This window comes from Trachurus trachurus, assembly GCF_905171665.1.
Source record: "Trachurus trachurus genome assembly, chromosome: 4".
Taxonomy (NCBI): Eukaryota; Metazoa; Chordata; class Actinopteri; order Carangiformes; family Carangidae; genus Trachurus; species Trachurus trachurus.
Genome location: NC_139898.1, coordinates 13,748,369 through 13,766,704, shown reverse-complemented (window position 1 = coordinate 13,766,704; position 18,336 = coordinate 13,748,369). Strand labels below are relative to the sequence as shown.

The 18,336-nt window shown below is 42.4% G+C and overlaps 3 protein-coding genes across 3 annotated transcripts; 2 read left to right on the top strand and 1 right to left on the bottom strand.

Moving 5' to 3' along the window:
• amh (anti-Mullerian hormone) lies at nt 1-3,626 on the top strand (the record flags this gene model as incomplete). The annotated part of the gene is made up of 7 exons (XM_083970094.1): nt 1-106; nt 275-571; nt 668-837; nt 1,643-1,754; nt 1,828-1,930; nt 2,039-2,451; nt 2,587-3,626. 7 exons carry the CDS (start codon nt 1-3, stop codon nt 2,994-2,996), a joined length of 1,611 nt encoding a protein of 536 aa, XP_083826220.1. The 3' UTR covers nt 2,997-3,626.
• Nucleotides 3,627-6,486: 2,860 nt separating this feature from the next.
• oaz1a (ornithine decarboxylase antizyme 1a) lies at nt 6,487-11,573 on the top strand. Its single transcript, XM_083970613.1, is given in 6 exon segments — nt 6,487-6,679; nt 9,406-9,472; nt 9,474-9,560; nt 10,211-10,386; nt 10,509-10,594; nt 10,905-11,573. Coding segments are annotated over 6 exon segments (666 nt in total). The 5' UTR covers nt 6,487-6,560; the 3' UTR covers nt 11,036-11,573.
• A 134-nt stretch (nt 11,574-11,707) lies between these two features.
• On the bottom strand, nt 11,708-15,252 carry LOC310984777 (inactive tyrosine-protein kinase PEAK1). The gene is made up of 4 exons (XM_083970093.1): nt 15,137-15,252; nt 14,665-14,813; nt 13,661-14,226; nt 11,708-13,409 (listed from the first exon to the last, which is right to left on the bottom strand). Exons 1-4 carry the CDS (start codon nt 15,199-15,201, stop codon nt 12,318-12,320), a joined length of 1,872 nt encoding a protein of 623 aa, XP_083826219.1. The 5' UTR covers nt 15,202-15,252; the 3' UTR covers nt 11,708-12,317.
• Nucleotides 15,253-18,336: the final 3,084 nt, after the last annotated feature.

The following is an 18,336-nucleotide window of genomic DNA, read 5'->3' as shown; positions in this document are numbered from 1 at the left end:
ATGCTGCTGGTGCACATTCTCCGCTGCGGACTGTGGATGCTCTGCTGGACCCAGCACGGCTCACATGGGCTGCAGCTGAAACCGGATCACGACGCCACAATCACAGGTCAGTCTCTACGCAGCTGAATATACACACCTTCACATTTGATGTTTCACATTCTGTCAATTTTACATGTTTTGAGTACAACTGGATTGTTTAGAGTTTCTGATTGTAGCCTCGATCTGCTTACAGTGTGTCATGTAACATGTTTCCCCTCCCCTGAATCAATCAAAGGACCAGAGCTTCTGGAAATGGAAAACTCAGAACATACAATCCCACCAACAAAAACCTCATCAGCCTACACAGTTTCTCACCACGCCCCCCACAATGCACCCTGCTTTGTGGAGGACATATTCGCAGCCTTGCGTGAACGTGTTGGGAGCGAAGGTGAACTGACGAGTGGCAGTCTGACTCTGTTTGGGATCTGCACAGTCTCTGCCACTTCATCAGGCTCAGTCTTATTAGAGCTCGCCAACCGCACAAGCACAAGCCTGCAGGGAAGTGGGCTGGAGGTTTTGCATCCAACTGGAGGTATATGAGCACACTGTGACATCAGTTTTGTTTGAATGCTTTGTTCATTTTGTTTCTTAATGATCTTACAAACATGGCTCATTTTCCCTCACCCAGTGCTTGTGGCAGCTGAAGATGACAGAGAAACACTCACGCTGACCTTTCACCTCCCAGCGTCTCCTTTGCTCGGGCTGAGCCCAGTGCTGCTCTTGGGGTTGGACGGTCTGTTCAGAGGAGGAGACCTGGGCGTCACCTTCACCAGTCAGTCTCTGCAGCCTAACACACAGGTAGAGACACACCTGGTTTGACAGCAGCAGATTTCAGATCCATAGTAAACACCTTTACTCTCTTTCATACTGAGCTTGGAAGAACTATTTCTGGCGTTCTTTGAATGGTCCACCTGATACTCACCACAGGGCACTTTAAAGATGAACTTGTTTGTAGCTCTTGGTCATCTTAGGTTCTTAATCTCTGACCTTTTAACCTGTTTGGCCCAGTACCAGATAGCTGTAGGAAAAGTTCATAAAATGCTGTTTCTAATGTTTCTAAAATAAGAAGCCCTAACACCACTAAAACAACACTTCAAGTGCATTCTGTCAAAACAGTATTTGTTCCAAGTGGCTAAATGGAGAGTCCATCTGATACTGTCCATACTAAAAACCTTTATAAAATCAATATGTTTGTGATGTTCTTATCTACTTTGGTACAGTTGTAGGAGTTGCTGATTGCAAGGCATGCGTGGCATCTTTATACATAAAATTATTGTGAATGAGAGGATTAAAAAAAATCATTTTTTTCTCTTTCGGTTCATCACAATTTGTTCAGGTATAGGAACAGTCACAATGTTACTGAAACTGGAATTATACTGGTCTTGACTATCCGTTGAGAACAAGATTATGCATATTGACCTGATAATTGTGGAGCTATTCTTGATTTATTTTGAGTAGGTCTGTTTGGGAACCTCACCTATAAAAATGGCTTAACAAGTTTGAACTACTGTTTGTGCCTGTTTTAATTTATTCCTGTCATCACATCATGTATTTATAGGCTATGTTTGATATTTCTATCCACTGTTGTTGTTGTTTTTTGCAGTCTGTCTGCATTTCAGAAGAAACACAGTACATACTCCTGACAGGAAAAGCATCAGAGAGCCCCCTTCACCAGAAATGGAGGATTTCTGTCGAGACAAATTCCCCTGAAATGAGTAAGATCGCATCTTCTCATGCTCTCATTGTCCTGTTTCATATGCGCTCCCCTCACATTTCCTGTCATTCTAGAGCAAAGCCTCAAAGACCTCCTCATTGGTGGGAAATCAGGAAGTAAAATCAGCATGTCTCTACTTCTGCTTTTCTCAACAAGAACAGGAACTGATACAAGGTTGTTTTAGTTTTCATGTTCCCCACTGAAATATTTACCAGACATATGTCAGACTGGAGCTCATAAACATTAGTTACTCTCTCATTACTCTCTTTGTTTACATGTTCGAAGTTCATCCATGGCTTCCTCAGAAACCTTCTCCTTCCTCTGTGAGCTGAAACGTTTCCTGGGTGATGTCCTGCCTCAGGACCAGCCCAGGTCACCTCCACTCCCGCTGGACTCCTTATCCTCCCTACCCCCCCTGTCACTGGGTTTGTCTTCCAGCGAGTCCCTTCTGGCAGGACTGATCAACTCCTCTTTCGCCACCCTCTTCTCCTTCCCCAGACGGGGCTCCGTTTCTCGGGTGCATCCCGGGCAGCTGGCCATGTCTCCTGCGCTGGTGGAGGAGGTCAGGCAGAGGTTAGAGCAGGTTGGGACTCAGGTAGAGGAGGTCATAAGGGAAAAGGAGGTGGGTGTCAGGGCGGCAGAGAGGCTGGAGAGGCTCAAAGAACTCAGTGCATTGCCGACAAAGGAACAGGCAACAGGTGATGATCTGTAAAACTATCCCAGTGTGCACCAAACTTTTGTCCTGCCAGATGAATTTAAGCACCCCTTCATATTCACAATCTGTCATGTTTCTAAACAGCAGATCTTATGTCATACTTCTGTTTCTTCTCCAGGACAGAGCCAGTTCCGTGCGTTCCTTCTCCTGAAGGCCCTGCAGACGGTGGCCCGCGAGTACTACGAGCTGCAGACGCGACTGCGGGCCACCAGAGCAGACTCCACTAACCCAGTGAGGGCGAGCTTCTGCAGTCTGACGAGCCTCACCGTCTCCCTGGAGAGGCGTCTGATGGGTCCAAACACGGCCAACATCAACAACTGCCGTGGCTCTTGTGCTTTCCCCCTCACCAACGCCAACAACCATGCCGTCCTGCTCCACTACCACATCGAGAGCGGGAACGTGGATGAGCGGGCTCCGTGCTGCGTGCCTCTGGCCTATGAACCCCTGGAGGTGGTGGATTTGAATGAACATGGGACTACCCTCTCCATGAAACCAGATATGGTGGCAAAGGAGTGTGGGTGCCGCTGAGGTGTGCTCTCCGTGTATCAGAGGTGTTTCACTTGTTTGCTTTAATAGTCACTGACTGTTAGGTTGAGCAGAGGGAGGCGTCACCTAATTCTTCCATTCACATAAATGTTCACTGAAAGAGGCCTCTCATATGCACACACTGACAATGTTTGACTCTTAGAAATGATAAGTTTATTGAAAACAAAAACACATTTGATTATAATTTAAGCATCAGTATCATCATCTTCCTCTGAATGTAAGCTCCACACTGAAGATTCCCAATATCTTTGAAAACAGTGTATAACAACCAAATTTCAGATACATTTTTTTTTTAATATGCCTAAAAATTTAACATTTCTGAATGCATTTCAGCAAGAATTGAAAAATGTAATGGTTAATGTAACTCTCTTTATCCTCATAATATTAAATACAAAGTATACTGACTACTTTTTGCATTTGTTATTCAGACACCTGCTGTTGTAACAGCTCATGACCTCTGTTTCTTGACCTTTCACTCTCCAGGCAGCAGCTGCGTGGGTTTTATTTAGTTTTGGGTTTCAGGATTGTTTTGTTGCCAATTGGCTTTTTCCTTCTTCTTATTGCTCCGACCTCTTCAGATCCCCACCACCACATGAAATTGTCCCATATAGAGATCTGGAGACAGACAACAGGAGATTCACATAGTGATTGCATTCATAGTCATTTTTTCAATCTTATAAATCCACTCCCTTGTTCTAGTGTCCTTTCAAGGATCAGATTTTACAGTTTTATTTCACAGGTATAACTTATTTTGTCACACGATTTTGTGTATGTGCCATTTCTTACTTTTGTACGGGTTTACATTTTTCTAGTTTAGTTGTTTTGTTTGACATCTAACTATGATGATGAATATAAAGATGGACTATGATGTCTTTAACACTTCTTGAACTTATATAAAATGAAGTCATGAAGTAAAGAAATATTGACCCTTGAACTTGTAAATGTAATACACTGTGGGAGAATGATGCAGTGAGCTAATTGCCATGATTGTAAGGCCTTAATCTTTGAGCAGCCAGAAATTTGGGCTCTCTAAAACTGCTCAGCAACAGTTCTGTCTGACACAGCAAATATCTGTAACTCCATGGCATCTTTCAGTGCTGCTGACCGACTCTAATTAATCCCCATAAATAATCATGTTCCGTTCCCTGTTAAAGTCCCCAGGATCAACTAGCAGCTCAGTGGTGTTTAATACCACCACATTTTGTCAAGCATTGTGAAAGAAGGTGGGTTCATTCAAGCTCAAAAGGGTCATTTCAAAAGAGCATTACAATCATGTGCTTTGTTTAGCAGAATTACAATTATTTGTCAAATACTTCTTTTATATTGCTTGAGGTTTCCTCCTGATCTCCATGAGCTCAGTATAATGTCTAGTGTACTTGCAGAGCTGCTACTGCTACTTGTCCATGCACTGAGCTGATTTACAGTTAAATCATTGCATCATTCAGTTGAGTGTATCTTGGTATGAACGCCTGCATTGATTTGTACCACCAAGCTCCCCAAAAACCAGTCTTAACTACTGACATGATTGAAGGCATAACAGTCATGGGCATACCTGAGTTATTGATCCATCCTGCAGACTTCCAAAGAAAGACCTTATACCCGAGTCCTCAACAAAAGAATCCAGAGCATCTAGAGAACGAAATTATATTTATACAACTACACAACAGACAGATGCTTCTATTCAAAGTGACTTACGAATGAATAATGTAACATGACATAATAATAATAATAATAATAATAATAATAATAATAATAATAATAATAATAATAATAATAATAATAATAATATAAAACATAAAAGACAGTGAAATTATCAAGTAATTAGATATATTATATTACTAGAAGCAGGCTTGCAGTATGTACAATGCTGCAGAAACAAATCCAATAAAAAATTCTGTAAAGATTAGACATAGCTAGTTTGTTGTTAATCTTAGTCGAGTCATTTCCCTCTTCTTTTTGTATGCATCATAACTCACCATGCATTTCATTCACCCCTGACGTCACAAGCAGCACGACCAGTGCCAACACTAGGCAGCGGTTCATGCTGAATCCCTTCCATGGATTTGGGACATCACTCAGGTTTTCAATGGATAGAATCCGGTCATAAGACACTATGCAAAGACACAAACAAGTCATATACGTGTACAGTAGTTTATGTTGAATTCAGTTGTCTTTTTTTAGTGGTCATAATTTGTACTTATGATGTTTTCAGATGCTCCGGCTCTGTAGGTTCTTATGGTTGGGGTTTTAAGTTAAAAACTGGTTCCAAATTGAGGCTGGAAGTTAAGGAAGAGTTTAGTGTTAATCCTGCATAAAGACAATTAAAAATCACAGTTTTTGCATGTATATGCACCTGTTCTGCCACATGCACAGTCTTTGAAACTACGCTGCTGTAGCCTACTGTATGTCATAGACTAACATAACATAGCTTAAAATAGGCACTTGCCAGCCATTTGAAAAAGACAAACATGACTCGAGGAAGCTCAGTTTAATTTTCTATTAACCTCAACAAAGACAAATATTTACCTGATGTCAGTCTTCAGTTGTTCCTCGCCATAAAAGTAAAGGTTAGCACAGTTGTGTTGATGGTGATTTCTGATCTGCAGGCACCAGAGACGGTGTCATACACACCCTGCACCATGCTCCTTTGCCAACTGATTGACAGGCACAGCTGAGAGTTGTTGAAAAAAGGAAAACATTCATGTGTACTGATACTTACCAGCATTTAGGCCATCATTACGTGTCTTCTGCATTTGTCTATATTGTGCTGATGAGATAACATTTTGATTTGAAATTGGAAAATAATAAAATGAAACCATTACACTTGTAGCCAGTTTGGTAAGGGACTTTTTGTAATAAGAGACTCATTGTGTTAGACAAAACACAATTCACTGCCCCAACAGTCACACTAAACATTTTGTACTGTGCAAGTGTGTGGCCGTCACTAACCCTCCTTTTTTAATTTCTTTCTTCTTCTTCTTTTTTTTTTTTTTTTTTTTTTTTAAATATCACTGTCTGTTATTGCTGAGTTTTTGTGTTTGTTACAGCTCTCATGTGCCTGTAGGCCTATTTTATTATTTTTATTTTGTTTTAGGCTATTTTAGTTTGTTTACACTTAGCTACACTCCGTCCATGTTAAAGAATACCACTTGGAGAGCTGGAGTTATATATTATTGCACATATACTGTATTTTGTAGGTATGTCAAAATTAGCACCACTGGAAGAGTAGCCTAAATGCTTCTTATGAACTCATCGGTGATAATGAAATGCGTTCCAGTGTAACACTCCCAAGAGCCTGTTTCCTAAAACTTGTCATACAGGTGCAATTTGTTCATAAAGGACATACCTTGAAAATAACCTGCTGCAGCTGTACATTGAGTGCTGCTGTGCTGTGCTGTGCTGTGCTGGAGGGGGCATTTTGACAGCAGCACCGCGTCAGGATGGATAGGACACTCCCCTGACAAATACCGCAGCTCGCCGTCTCTCAGCTCCACAGTCGGCGACGAGGAGAGGACAGAGCGAGCCGCTGGTGTGGACGCTGGCCGGATGGTTAAATCTAACCTACAGACGATTTTGAATAGTCATTGTTTTGTTAGAGAAAAAGAGAGAAACTTAACCGAGATGCCTGTTATCGAGCAGTCCAGTAATAAACCCGAGAGCGAGAGGTATGTTAATGTGTAGTCGATGTGAATTGTTATATGCGTTAGCCTAGTTAGCATGCTAGGCTAAGTTTAAAAACCGCGGCCTACCGAGGCGGCACGGTGTATTTCCAGAAACAGCGAACAAGTGCTCCCGATATTCCTTGTTTACATAACACCACTATTTATTGTCGTTGACGTTCCTAAGAGACACCGTCACTTGCTTTGTTGCTCGACACCTGTCCACTGTACGTTTATGTTCACACATCATTGATTACATGGATGTATCTGGTCTGAATAATCGTCGCTGATCACTGTAATCCAGATGATAGACAAGACCACGGTCAACGCTGCTCCAGCTACTGAGGCTAATGCTAAATACGAGCTAATCTGTGGAGGGTTAAATGTTTTGATGCTAGTTAGCTTCTGTCAATAGCACATCATCCAGTTTACGGCATGTTCTTTAAATAATATTTAGTGTTAATTAAAAAAAAATAGTAACATGTATTATTTTGTTATTTACATAGGACGTCAACGTCGAGGAAATGCTAACTGCAGCAGCTAACAGCTAGCTGCAGGATAATTACAACACCAATGTTTACATAATGTGAGAAGGCAACAGTAAAACCACATTAGTTGAATAATTATACTTCACATGTCATTTTTTTGTGCTATTACACGGCTCATTAAGTATAATTTGTTCAAATTATGTAAAGTTAGCTTGAAGCCAACGACCGTGGTTGAACGATGACAGTATTGATCATCTGTGGCTTCTCGGTTGTTTTTTTCCATCTCGCCCCGGGTTCAGGTGTTGTCAGCTCACATCGCCGACACATCCTGGAGGAGATGAACCAGTTTGGTTTTCAGTGGCGCACTCACTTGAGATAGTTCACCGCCACTCGAAACACAACCTTAGTTTGCAGTGTGCTTTATCCTAATTTAATGTTATGTATTATTAACCACCGTGGGGACATTTGCCAGCCGGTGGACAGGAGGCAGCTTGTTTACTCGTTCGTCACCATTCAACTGGATGTGTTGATTTACTAGAGATGAGACGGCAGTGGGGGGTTTAGGGGTTTGTTGCCTGAAAATATAGGTCACAATTTTAGAGGTGAACGATTAGTGCTCCAGGGTTTTTTATTTTCATTTTCCTCTGAGGCTCAGTCGTGTCCTGACAAGGTTTTTCGGTCGTGGCTGTTTATCTGGCTCTGTAGTATTGTGAAGGACTCGTAGGAAATTTCCACTGCACTGCGAAGGAGGGGGTGGCGGTATGGGGAATTTGAGTCCAGTGATAACACATTACATAGAGGCTATACCTTATTCAACAGACAAATACGTTTTCCCAGTTTTTCTCTGGAAGTTATTTTAAATAACAGCACAGAAGCTCTTATGTAATACCCCAGAGAGAGGGGTTCTTGAAGATGGTGCTTTTGAAGACATCAGCAGGTGCCTTTACAAACTCCCCCACTCTCCGCTTCTGATCCTGTTGTTTATTTTGACACAGGGCTGGTTTAACTGGATTTTGTCCATCCTGAGCATCAGCGCTCTCCTGTAACAATACTTACGTAATGATAACCTCCCTCAGAGATGAGTGGTCCTTTTTTACATGATATTCATGTGCGGCAGTGGTGCTCTTACGCAAGTATAGGCTGGAGAGACTCATCGCTCATGTGACCAGAGCAGCTGTCTTTACCAGGGCAACCCGTGGCGTGAATGGGCTTTGCTGCTGCCCGCTGTGGACACAGGGATTTCAAAGACTGCTGAATGGAGAAGTTGACTGAAAACCTTGCACTGTGTGTTGGCAAGAAGAAGCAAGGGTTTATGTAAAGATGGTAACTGGCTGATTTACATAATCTGATAATGGGATTTAGGGGAGAACCTATGGTGGTGTGCAGTCTCCAGTGCTGTGCATCTGGGGCACTTGGCTGGTACTGTAAATTGACTTGGTTAGTCTGAGCTTTGTGTGTTGCAACGTTTCTCATTTGGGTTTCACACATCTGCTCCACATATAGCACAGCAGTGGCATTTGCGTAAGAGCATCTGCCAGTGTCTGAAAGCTGCTGTGGCAGCACCAGCTACGGCTGCTAATGGGTTTTGTTCCCAAACGTGGCTCTGAGAATAGTCCCTCTCAACGCTGTCATTTTTATTCAGCTACACTGGCCATAGGTTTAAAATGGCTGATTTCACTAAACAAGCTTTTGTTTGCCCCGGCCTGTTGTAAATTGGTTCAACACAGTAAAGTGCAGGACCAAAGTAGGCTAATGGCTAGACAAACGGTGCCTGTTTCTCTGGCAGCTTTCCCCTAACAATCATGTGACAAGCTTAAAGTTAGCCCAGAGAAACTGAGGCACGTGAGTATCACTCTTTCTACTTGAATTTTTTCACACAGGTCAGCGATGAGGATCATGACAAAAAAAAACAAAATTTCTTCCCCGAAGCATTGTAGTCAATATTTGACAGTGAGACGTCAGTGATGTGGTTAAGCAACATAAACCGTTCTGGCTTCAGTCAAGTGTTCCTCATCAGTCAACAAATACAAACATCTTCACCTAAGACAGTTACTGATTGACCTGTGCTCCTCAATTTTTAGAGAATATTTTACCGCCACGTCACAGATGAGTCACCCACCGGTGTAATGTGTGCTAAGCCTACGGTTTATATTGAGAGCTTGGTTTAGGTTTAGTTCAGATCTTTGAGGTAATACTGCAGTTTTTAATGGCTCCATTCGTGTGTGTATTCATTTCTCCTTCCAGTATCTCCAGTCCCAGGAGGTGCTCACACTGTTGCAGTAACCCGTGTCCGGGGCCTCTGTGGTGCTCCTGATGCCCCTCTCCCACCCCTGAAGATCCCAGGTGGGCGAGGGAATGACCAGCGGGATCGCAATCTTTCAGCTAAGCTATTCTATTCTGTGAGTTGAACCACTTTTTACATATTTGTTATGTTTTCATGTGTTTAAATTGGGGCCTGTGTGGACCCACCTTGAGCAAACGGTGAGGAAAGATGGGCTTATTGACTAGCTTGAAGGCAGCACTAGCAGAATTGTGTCGTTCTTACCTCGGTGAAGCAAATGATGTAATTGTTTTGTTAAGATGTCATGGCTATGTCTTTGTGATATCTGAATGCAACTGTAAGGTTGGAGGTGCAGTTTCTACAAGGCTGCTGAACAAAACACGTTTAATCATTATCAGGATGTCCCAGATAAAGTTGGAAAGGCAAATTTTTGTGAGTTTAGTCTGTTTACATAGAAACTGGACATACATAGAAAGTTTGTCCTCCTGCAGAGAACACGAACTATGTTAATGCTCCTGAAATTCAAACACTTAGCTTTACTTACTGTTCTGTACATTAATTTTCTATAGATGCAGTAGTTTGTTGCCAGATAATCTTGAGCAAAAATAAGTAAAAACAGTTGCCTTTGACGATTTTTCTCATTATCATAAATTTCTTTGTAACAGCTGGTAAATCTGAGAAGCATTCTGTCATCGTAACCTTGTCCTTGCTGTTATCTGGAGTAGTGTTGTATTGTCCTTGTCTCACACGTTTGTTGTCGTCTTCCAGGGTGCTCAGTTGCTGGTTCTTGAGGAGCCTCCAACTGCCAACAGCAGAGTACGTTTCTTGCTCTTTGAGCCCCGTCGCTCTGAAGGAAAGCACTGTGTCTGGAGGGCGGCACTGAAAGGGGGGAACCTTTACGTTGAAATCCCTCCTGGAGCTTTGCCCGAGGGCAGCAAAGACAGGTTGGTGGGCAAAAATGGTTTTGTTGGTGACTGAAAAGGAGAATCTTTTGTTTTGTTTTATTTATGTTTGAACAAAATATACATTACATTAACATTTTTCTGTTTGCTTTGTCTCGTCACAGTTTTGCCCTTCTGCTGGAGTTTGCAGAGGAGCAGCTGCAGGGTGATCATGTGTTTATCTGTTTTCACAAGAACCGTGACGATAGAGGTAAGACTTCTTTTTTTTGTCTCGGCCTTCTAAACTGCTAATACTTAAAATAAAACTTTGATACAGCACCACCAATTTTTTTTCAAAATAAAAACCTGATGTTACTCTAATTTGCACTAAATATTTGTTTTCAAAGGAAATAAATGTGTAAATCGTAGAGGAAGTAACATGACTCCACAGCAAGAAACACAATTGATTTTTGAGTTTCACTAGTTCTAAAGGCAAAATCAACTTTTAGAAGAGATGAGAAAAAAATTCTGCTCAGATGAGGCCAATGTAATTCCCATTCATACGTCTTGTCTCTCCTCAGCGTCCCTGCTGCGTACATTCAGTTTCCTGGGCTTTGAGATTGTGAGACCGGGTCATCCCCTCGTCCCCTCCCGCCCCGACGCTTTCTTCATGGCTTACAGCATCGAGCGAGACTCCTCTGACGATGATTAAATGACGCTGAGCAGTTACAAATGTTTGTTGTTCTCATTTCAATCCATACCACACATCTTTATGATTTCTCGAAATGAAAATATTATCCAAGTTCAGTATGGTGGAGGTTTCCTGTCAGAGGTTCCTTTTTGTTTTTACCTTTACCTACCATGTGCTGTGTTTCAATGATATTTGCACTAGGGTAAGATGTTAATATACCAGGAATGTAAAGCAAACGCCCCCATAATATCCGGGCATTGTGTCCTCACCACTGTATTACCCTTCATGATGTGTAGTGCTGACTTCCTTTTCACCCCACACCCGCTGAACTCCCTGATGGACATTTCCACAGTATAATATTTATGATAAATTGAAATTCATCTTACTCATGTAAGTAGGTATGTCTTCATAGTAATTATCAGTTGATTCTCCTGTTTGTATTGATTTTCTTTTTTTTTTTTTTAATGTGTGCATGATTTCATTTGTTGCTTTGATTCACTTGATAAAAAAATCTGCATGTTTTAACTGTACTAAATAAAAGTGCTCACCTTAGACAGTGGCCTCTGTGGTTTTGTGAATTCAGAGACATGTAGCCTGCAAGTGTTAGAGTCTCTGCGCTTCGATGGAGCGAGACGACATTGTGTTGTCTGACCACATGTAAAGAAGCGTTTACACCTGTCAGTAGTTTGAAAAAGAGATTTAGTTCTGCTGGTAGAAAGGTTTTCAGATGCCATGAGTTCACTGTAGAAGAACACCGAGTCCTTTAGTGATCTGGTACTGTAGTGATCATATTGATTTATTAAAAGTAAGCAAGAGAATTGTAGCAGCAATCTTGATCATAGCAACTGAAAGCTCTAAATTATTGGACTATCTAACATTTGTGCCTAAATAAGCAACAATCACAGTAAAAAAAAAATGCCCTATGTACCTTCTTGATATCAGTCAAACATAACTGCAGAAATCTATTGTGAATTAACCATAAGAGATTTACATTTGTGAAAATTAAATGCCAATAAAATGAAATACATTGATGTATAGCAACAAGTATTCATATGTGCAGCATCTTTTCAAACCAACTGTAAATTATGAAGAGCAGTACATGAATACCTAAATTAAAAGAAGCAAGAGTGGTAATGGCTTGAATTGTGATTGAGGGTAAACTTAGGGTTGAGGGTAAGCTTAAATGCACAGTTCACAGTTTGTCTTCTATTGAACTGCAGCTTCTTCTGAGTCACGGAGGAACAATTTCCTTTCTAGACAGATCACAAGTGTTCACATGATTACGGTATACTGATTTTAGATGTCAGTCAATCTTCAGAGTAAGCCATGTCTGACTGACACTCACAATAGTCTCGGGGTCTGTGAACGCCAAGTACTGCAGGCCCATACAATCCTCCCAATCCAGAGCAGACCGATCCTGGATCAGCCCTTTCTCTGCCAGCTTCATCACCAGCAGGGCTCTTTTGATTGTGAGCCAGTTGTGCACAGCTGTGGTCGTGGACCCTCTGTGCATGAAGAGTGGTACACGAGGGCCCCAGAGAAGCACCTGAAGCGTGGCCACCATGTCTGCTATCTGGGGTCCGTTGCTCCTGTTCTGGAGCTGAGAGGACAGATGAAGAAGACCCCTTCGGTATGAGGACTTGGACTGGCTTGGACTTGAGTCCAGAGATGATGAGCCCTCTTGCGGGGCCAAACAGTATTGAATCAGGGCTCCAATCTGGGATTTGAGGGCGATCAGAGGGTGGGGTGCAGACATGGCAGAAGGGATTGGGTTTAACACCACACGGGGGGAACCTTGCATCCTCCACAACATCTGGATCCTGCCTTTTCTCCCTGTCTTTTCCCAATGCATTTCTCCTTTCAGTCCACTGGTCTTGAACCTTTTCTTCATCTCTTGCTGCTGTAGCTTGTTTTCCCCCTCGTCCCTCTCGCTGCTGGGCCACACCAGATAGATCTCCCTGGGTTTGAGCGCAGCTGCGGTGGCGCTGGTGTTGTACAGATGTTGTGAGCCCAGTAGTATCTGCAGCATCAGAACACACACCTGTCTGTCATAAACACAACAATCTGAGCTGCTGTCCTGAACAAAGTCCTCCAGAGTGGCGTGTGGCAGGTCTCTTTCAACGCTCACACAGTGTCCCCTCTGGAGTAAAGACTGGACTGAGGTCACACTGGTGTTCACAGACTCTGTCACACACTCAATGCTGCCTCCACCTGGTGCTTTAGCAGCAGTGCAGTCTGACTTAAAAGCACTGGGGAGATTATGAGTCTGTATCACGCTGGAGTGTTTTCCCAGGGTGTTACTGGATTGAAAATGTGCAACCACATTTTGAACATTGACGTGTGATAACTGTTGTTTGGTACGAACTGGGGGAGCTTCATTTTTCTGCTTGTGTACCTGCATAGAGAGAAACAAAAATCAATTTTAGTGTTTAATATACATACTTTGCCTTCCTGTTACAGTTGTGACACCTGATGACGGTTGGGAGGAAGTGCTTTTGGCACCGCAAGCCAGTGTCACAGTTATGTTGATAAAGATCATGTTTGTATCACTGGTTCCCATGCGCAACAAGAAAACCACTCGTTTCATTGTAGCTGCAAGTAACAATAGTAGAATACATCCAACTTATCATGCATAAAAGAGCTTACCCTTAAACCAAGTACCCTCTCTGGATACTTGGGGCTGTGCAGGCTGTAGTAGACAGTGTCTCCAACCTGCTCTGGCTGGCTGCCCTCGCTCAGCAGGAAATCCCAAGGCTGGTATGAGCTGACATCCTTCTCTGTGGTCTCTCCATGCAGCAGGATCCCAGCCTCCACGCTCTGCGCCATGCTCCTTAAAAAGAGGAGGTGGCGATGCTGAATTCCCTGAGACACAACCCTGTGGTCATCCAAGCTGCTGAAGAGGCACGGCAGATGTTCGTCCGGGGTGTCAAAGGACAGCTGGGAGAGGGACAGTAGGGCGACAGGAGGACTCCTGGTAGCTGCCTTAACCTCCTCTGTCTCCTCATGGCAACAGCTGTCAGGTATGGGCGCCAGCATGTACAGGGGGTTGTCAAAGTTTTGAGGAAGCCTCGGCAGTGGAGACAGGGGAGACAAAGGAGAGAGTAGAGATGTACTACTGGGGCCTGGGAGCGAGAGGGTGCGAGCTAACCTCTTCTTTGGGACAGGTGGCGGTGTGCCATCGGAGAAAAATCTCTCCTGGTGCCGAGTGGGATCTGAGCAACACAGTGAGAGGGATTCAAGTCAGACTTCAACAACAAAGCAACTAAGAGACAACATTTTGGACACAGCACCTCTAGAATAACACAGGCTTAGTCTTAATTTTGGACTTCCAAAAGCACTAAAGCACAATTTTTTTTTTGCAAGTCATGGCAGCCTCTCCAAGTATCACTTGCATTTTGCTGCAAGTAAAAGTTTCAGACGGTTACTTCCTCTCTTTCAGTTCTCACAAACTATCGGGCGAACTGAAAGGGCTTAACCACACTTTTTTCCCACACACTTCTACGTATACGTCCTTTTTAGAATTGGAGAACTGAGCGGCAAGAGGAGGATGCATAAAGTTATGTGACATTAAACTGATTTGTATTTGCAATGCTATTCACCATATGTGACTTTCCCTCACTGAAACTCACTTTACTATTCTGTAAACCTACCGTAGCGCTGGTGTATGGGGCACTCAGCTGCATTACAATCAGTAGGTTCAGCAAAGACATCGTTGTTGGCATAGGTTTGATGGTGAAGTCCAATAGGGCTGAGCATGACACAGTCAGAGTCCACGCTGGAGTTACTGCGGGAATAACTCCTGTGCAAGAAAAACAACAGCATTACAAAAACATTGACCTCTCTGCTATGAATCTATACTGCATATAAAAAACTTTGCATGCAAATAGTCTCAGTTTGACAAAGTCAAGTTCTTATGCAATGTCTGTGGCATCTGTGGTACAGTGCATTCACTTCACAATACTTGACCTTGAAATAAGAAGTGTCAACCTGTTTCCCAAGTAATTAGCATCTTCTTTAAAAACAGTATGAGGATTAAACACAATGAAAACTCAAAGAGAGCATTACTGGGATAATGTCAAACTGCAAATGAGAGAGACAGTTTATTTAGTTTGTTGTTCTTACCTATGCTGTTTGGCCGGCAGTGCTGGCGGCAGTTTCTCTGCTCTGCTGGCTGAACCAGTCGCCATCGGGAATCTGCAAAGTTACAGCAGCTCGCCCTCTCCTCCGCCTCCCTTACACACGCCACTGCTGCCACTGAACACTGTGCGTGGAGCTCACAGGTGGCTTACTCAGTTTCTCACCAAACACACTTCCTGTCTCTCAGTTGACTCCCTCTGATGCTTTTCCTCTTGCCTGTCACAGTCTCTGGTATGTCAAGTCAATTCCTTCTCATGCGTCTGCTCTGTTTATCATTCGCTCTAATCATTTTGAGCTTGAGGTTGGCACCGGAAAGGTAGTGTCTGTTCTGAGGGCAAAAAACCGACTCTCTGAGCTAACCTCAACTTGAACAACAGCGCAGCTACAGCCATCAATTTGCACTCTTTTCTGTGTCTTTCTCACCATTGCACTTAATCTTACATTTGCCCTGCGAAACCTCAGCATGAACTTCTCTCTCTTGGATGATGCAGTTTTAGCTCTTACACATGCAATGTGCCTTTCAGTGATAGGTGATTGCATAATGATTTAAAAGGAAAAGGTAAAATATTTAATTTATTTAAGTTTATTATGTCCATATACTGCACACGGCTGGGAAGTCATATATAAACATTTATAGTTAAACAGCTTCATTTAATGTCACTATATTATGAAGGTTAAACCCACAAATGATGAAGAGTGCATCCAAATGAGTAGAGGTGGCAAACAACCAGAGGCTAGTTTTGCCTATTGTGCTATAGGTTATACAAGAGCTGTGGCTTTTCGACCTGCAACACATATCTGACTTTAAAATCTCAAAAATATTGGCAGCGTAGGCTACTTCCTACCCCAAAACAATGAAGAGAGTAATATGTTTTCAGACAATCCAATGTTCTTGTTGTTGGAAATCACTTGTTGCTTCACCAGGTGACCCGTTGCATGACATTATCTTTAATGCGCAATCACAATGAGACACAAAAAAGTACACAATGTGTCTGGTGGTTTGAAGTTCCTCCAATTGGCTTATCACACGTAATGATCCTTAATGTTGCCAAACACACACACACACTCACACACAATGAAATAAGTGTTTCCACCTTCTTATAATTACATCTTTTTACTGTTACAATACTGTTTCGCAAATTTGTGGTGCACCAGTTGTCTCACTTTGTACTAGCAACCAACAAATCAAGTCTCACACCATGGCACCTTTATATAGTCGAATAGTGTGAGTAAGCCACTCAAGCATAAACAGCTAACCAATGTTGGATATCCTGGTAGATATAAAGCACCTGTGTGATGTCAGTGATACACAGAAACCTCCCCCACACAGATTGTGTCCAATATTATATTCTAATATCTGAGTGGTATTTGTGTTGTCGTGCTGCATAGGCTGTATCCTTGAGACGGAGTGTGTGTTGCTGAAGTGCTTATCTCAGAATGACTCACCTTCCGCGTGTTAAAGGGCAGCAGCAGTTTCTTTCATGATCAGCTCTGTTATATTTAGACCATAACAGTTAAAGTCTCATTGAAAAAACATGATGAGAGTGTGTGGACCTGTTGTGATTGACAACCATGCAAACAAAACAAACAAACAACAACAACAAAAAATCTAGTGAGGAGTTGAGATGGGTAAAATAGCATATAAAAATTTTGCACGGGGTGTTCATTACGGGAATAAAACAGTGCTTTCACTTAAATGTCACCAATTGTCTTTTTCTTTGGTAAATGCAACTAGATAAACTTCTTACTTTTCACTTCCACCTGAGAACAGAAAACAAGAGAAAAGGGATGCACACATCATGCGATCCCACTGGGTCATCGGCTGTGCACATTGTGTCACTGTCTTTAGGTCAGAAAGGCTTTTGAATGTACATGTTATCAGGGCAAACAGGGAGACACAGGTGACCCCAACAGTAAAGTGACTTTTTCACAGCACTTTAGACCTGCTTAACACAGATGTGACTGACCAGATGAATTACCGAACTGAAATGCAATAAAAGTAAGTAAGATCATATATTTTCAGTACCGATGGCATCAATCTGTATACGGTTGAGGCTAGTGGAGCTGGAGCCAGTTTTTATTACTTTATATACGCTTCAGTCCAGAAATAGTTAAGTAGAATAGAAATAGATCTACCTCCTGAATGAAACCACCTGCTAAGTTTAGAAAGGAAATCAATCTTTGGTAGTCAACTCTATCAATTGGCAGACATCACTGACATTTTGCTCTGTGATGTAAAATGCTGATCACAAAAGTATCCAGTTAGATACATTTAGTAGAGTAAAAAGCTACATTTCCATATAGTGTAGGGAATATACATAAAATGGAAATATTCATATATTTGTTGGGAACCACAAATCTCAGTATCTTAGGGTTGTGTATGTACAGACCACATTATCACGAATCATCAGAATTTACAAATGAAATTACCCCGCACTTGGTTGTGGTTTAGTATAACTCAGCTGAATTCTGGGATAAATCAGAGTAGACTGAAGAGAATTAAGGCAACTTGCTTTGAATTGATGCTTTTGAGCAGCTGAACTGTGAGTGAACTCGATGAAAACGGAAAGCCTTATTTGTCGAAAAGCATTAATGTAAAATCAGTGAGGTAGTGAGGCCATGCACATAAACAAACAACATAGCGAGTGATTATAAATTTAGATCACCTTAATCTATTCTTGTGTCCAGGGACTCGCACTTGTATTTTCCTCGTCCTCCACTTAAAACGGAGCTCTGCGTCATCATGATATTTACCCACTACATTTCAGTGTGTGGGAGAGTTGAAAACACAGGCTATAAGGATGCATTAGGTGGCCGTCATTAAGGGTCTCTCAGCTGCACCTCTTCATATGCTAAGGAGCAAGGAGAATGGCTCGGTTTTTCTCTCCGCCTTGAGGGTGCATCAGCGCACATTCATTGCTGCAGGACACAGTCCATGCTAACCGTGGAAACAATAAAGACATCTCCAGCAGGGGCGGTGGATGGGAGCCTCAGAGCAACTGACATTTAAGCTCATAAAAGTGCTGGAGGAATTCATTAACCTTAAACACATGGCTGATATGAAGTATTCACTGAGAATCTTAAAGGTGACCCTCAACACAAGAGTTTGAGTTTTGCTGCTTTTGGTAGACGAGGAAAAGGAAGAGTGACATAATGCACATAAATACACACACAACATTGTGACA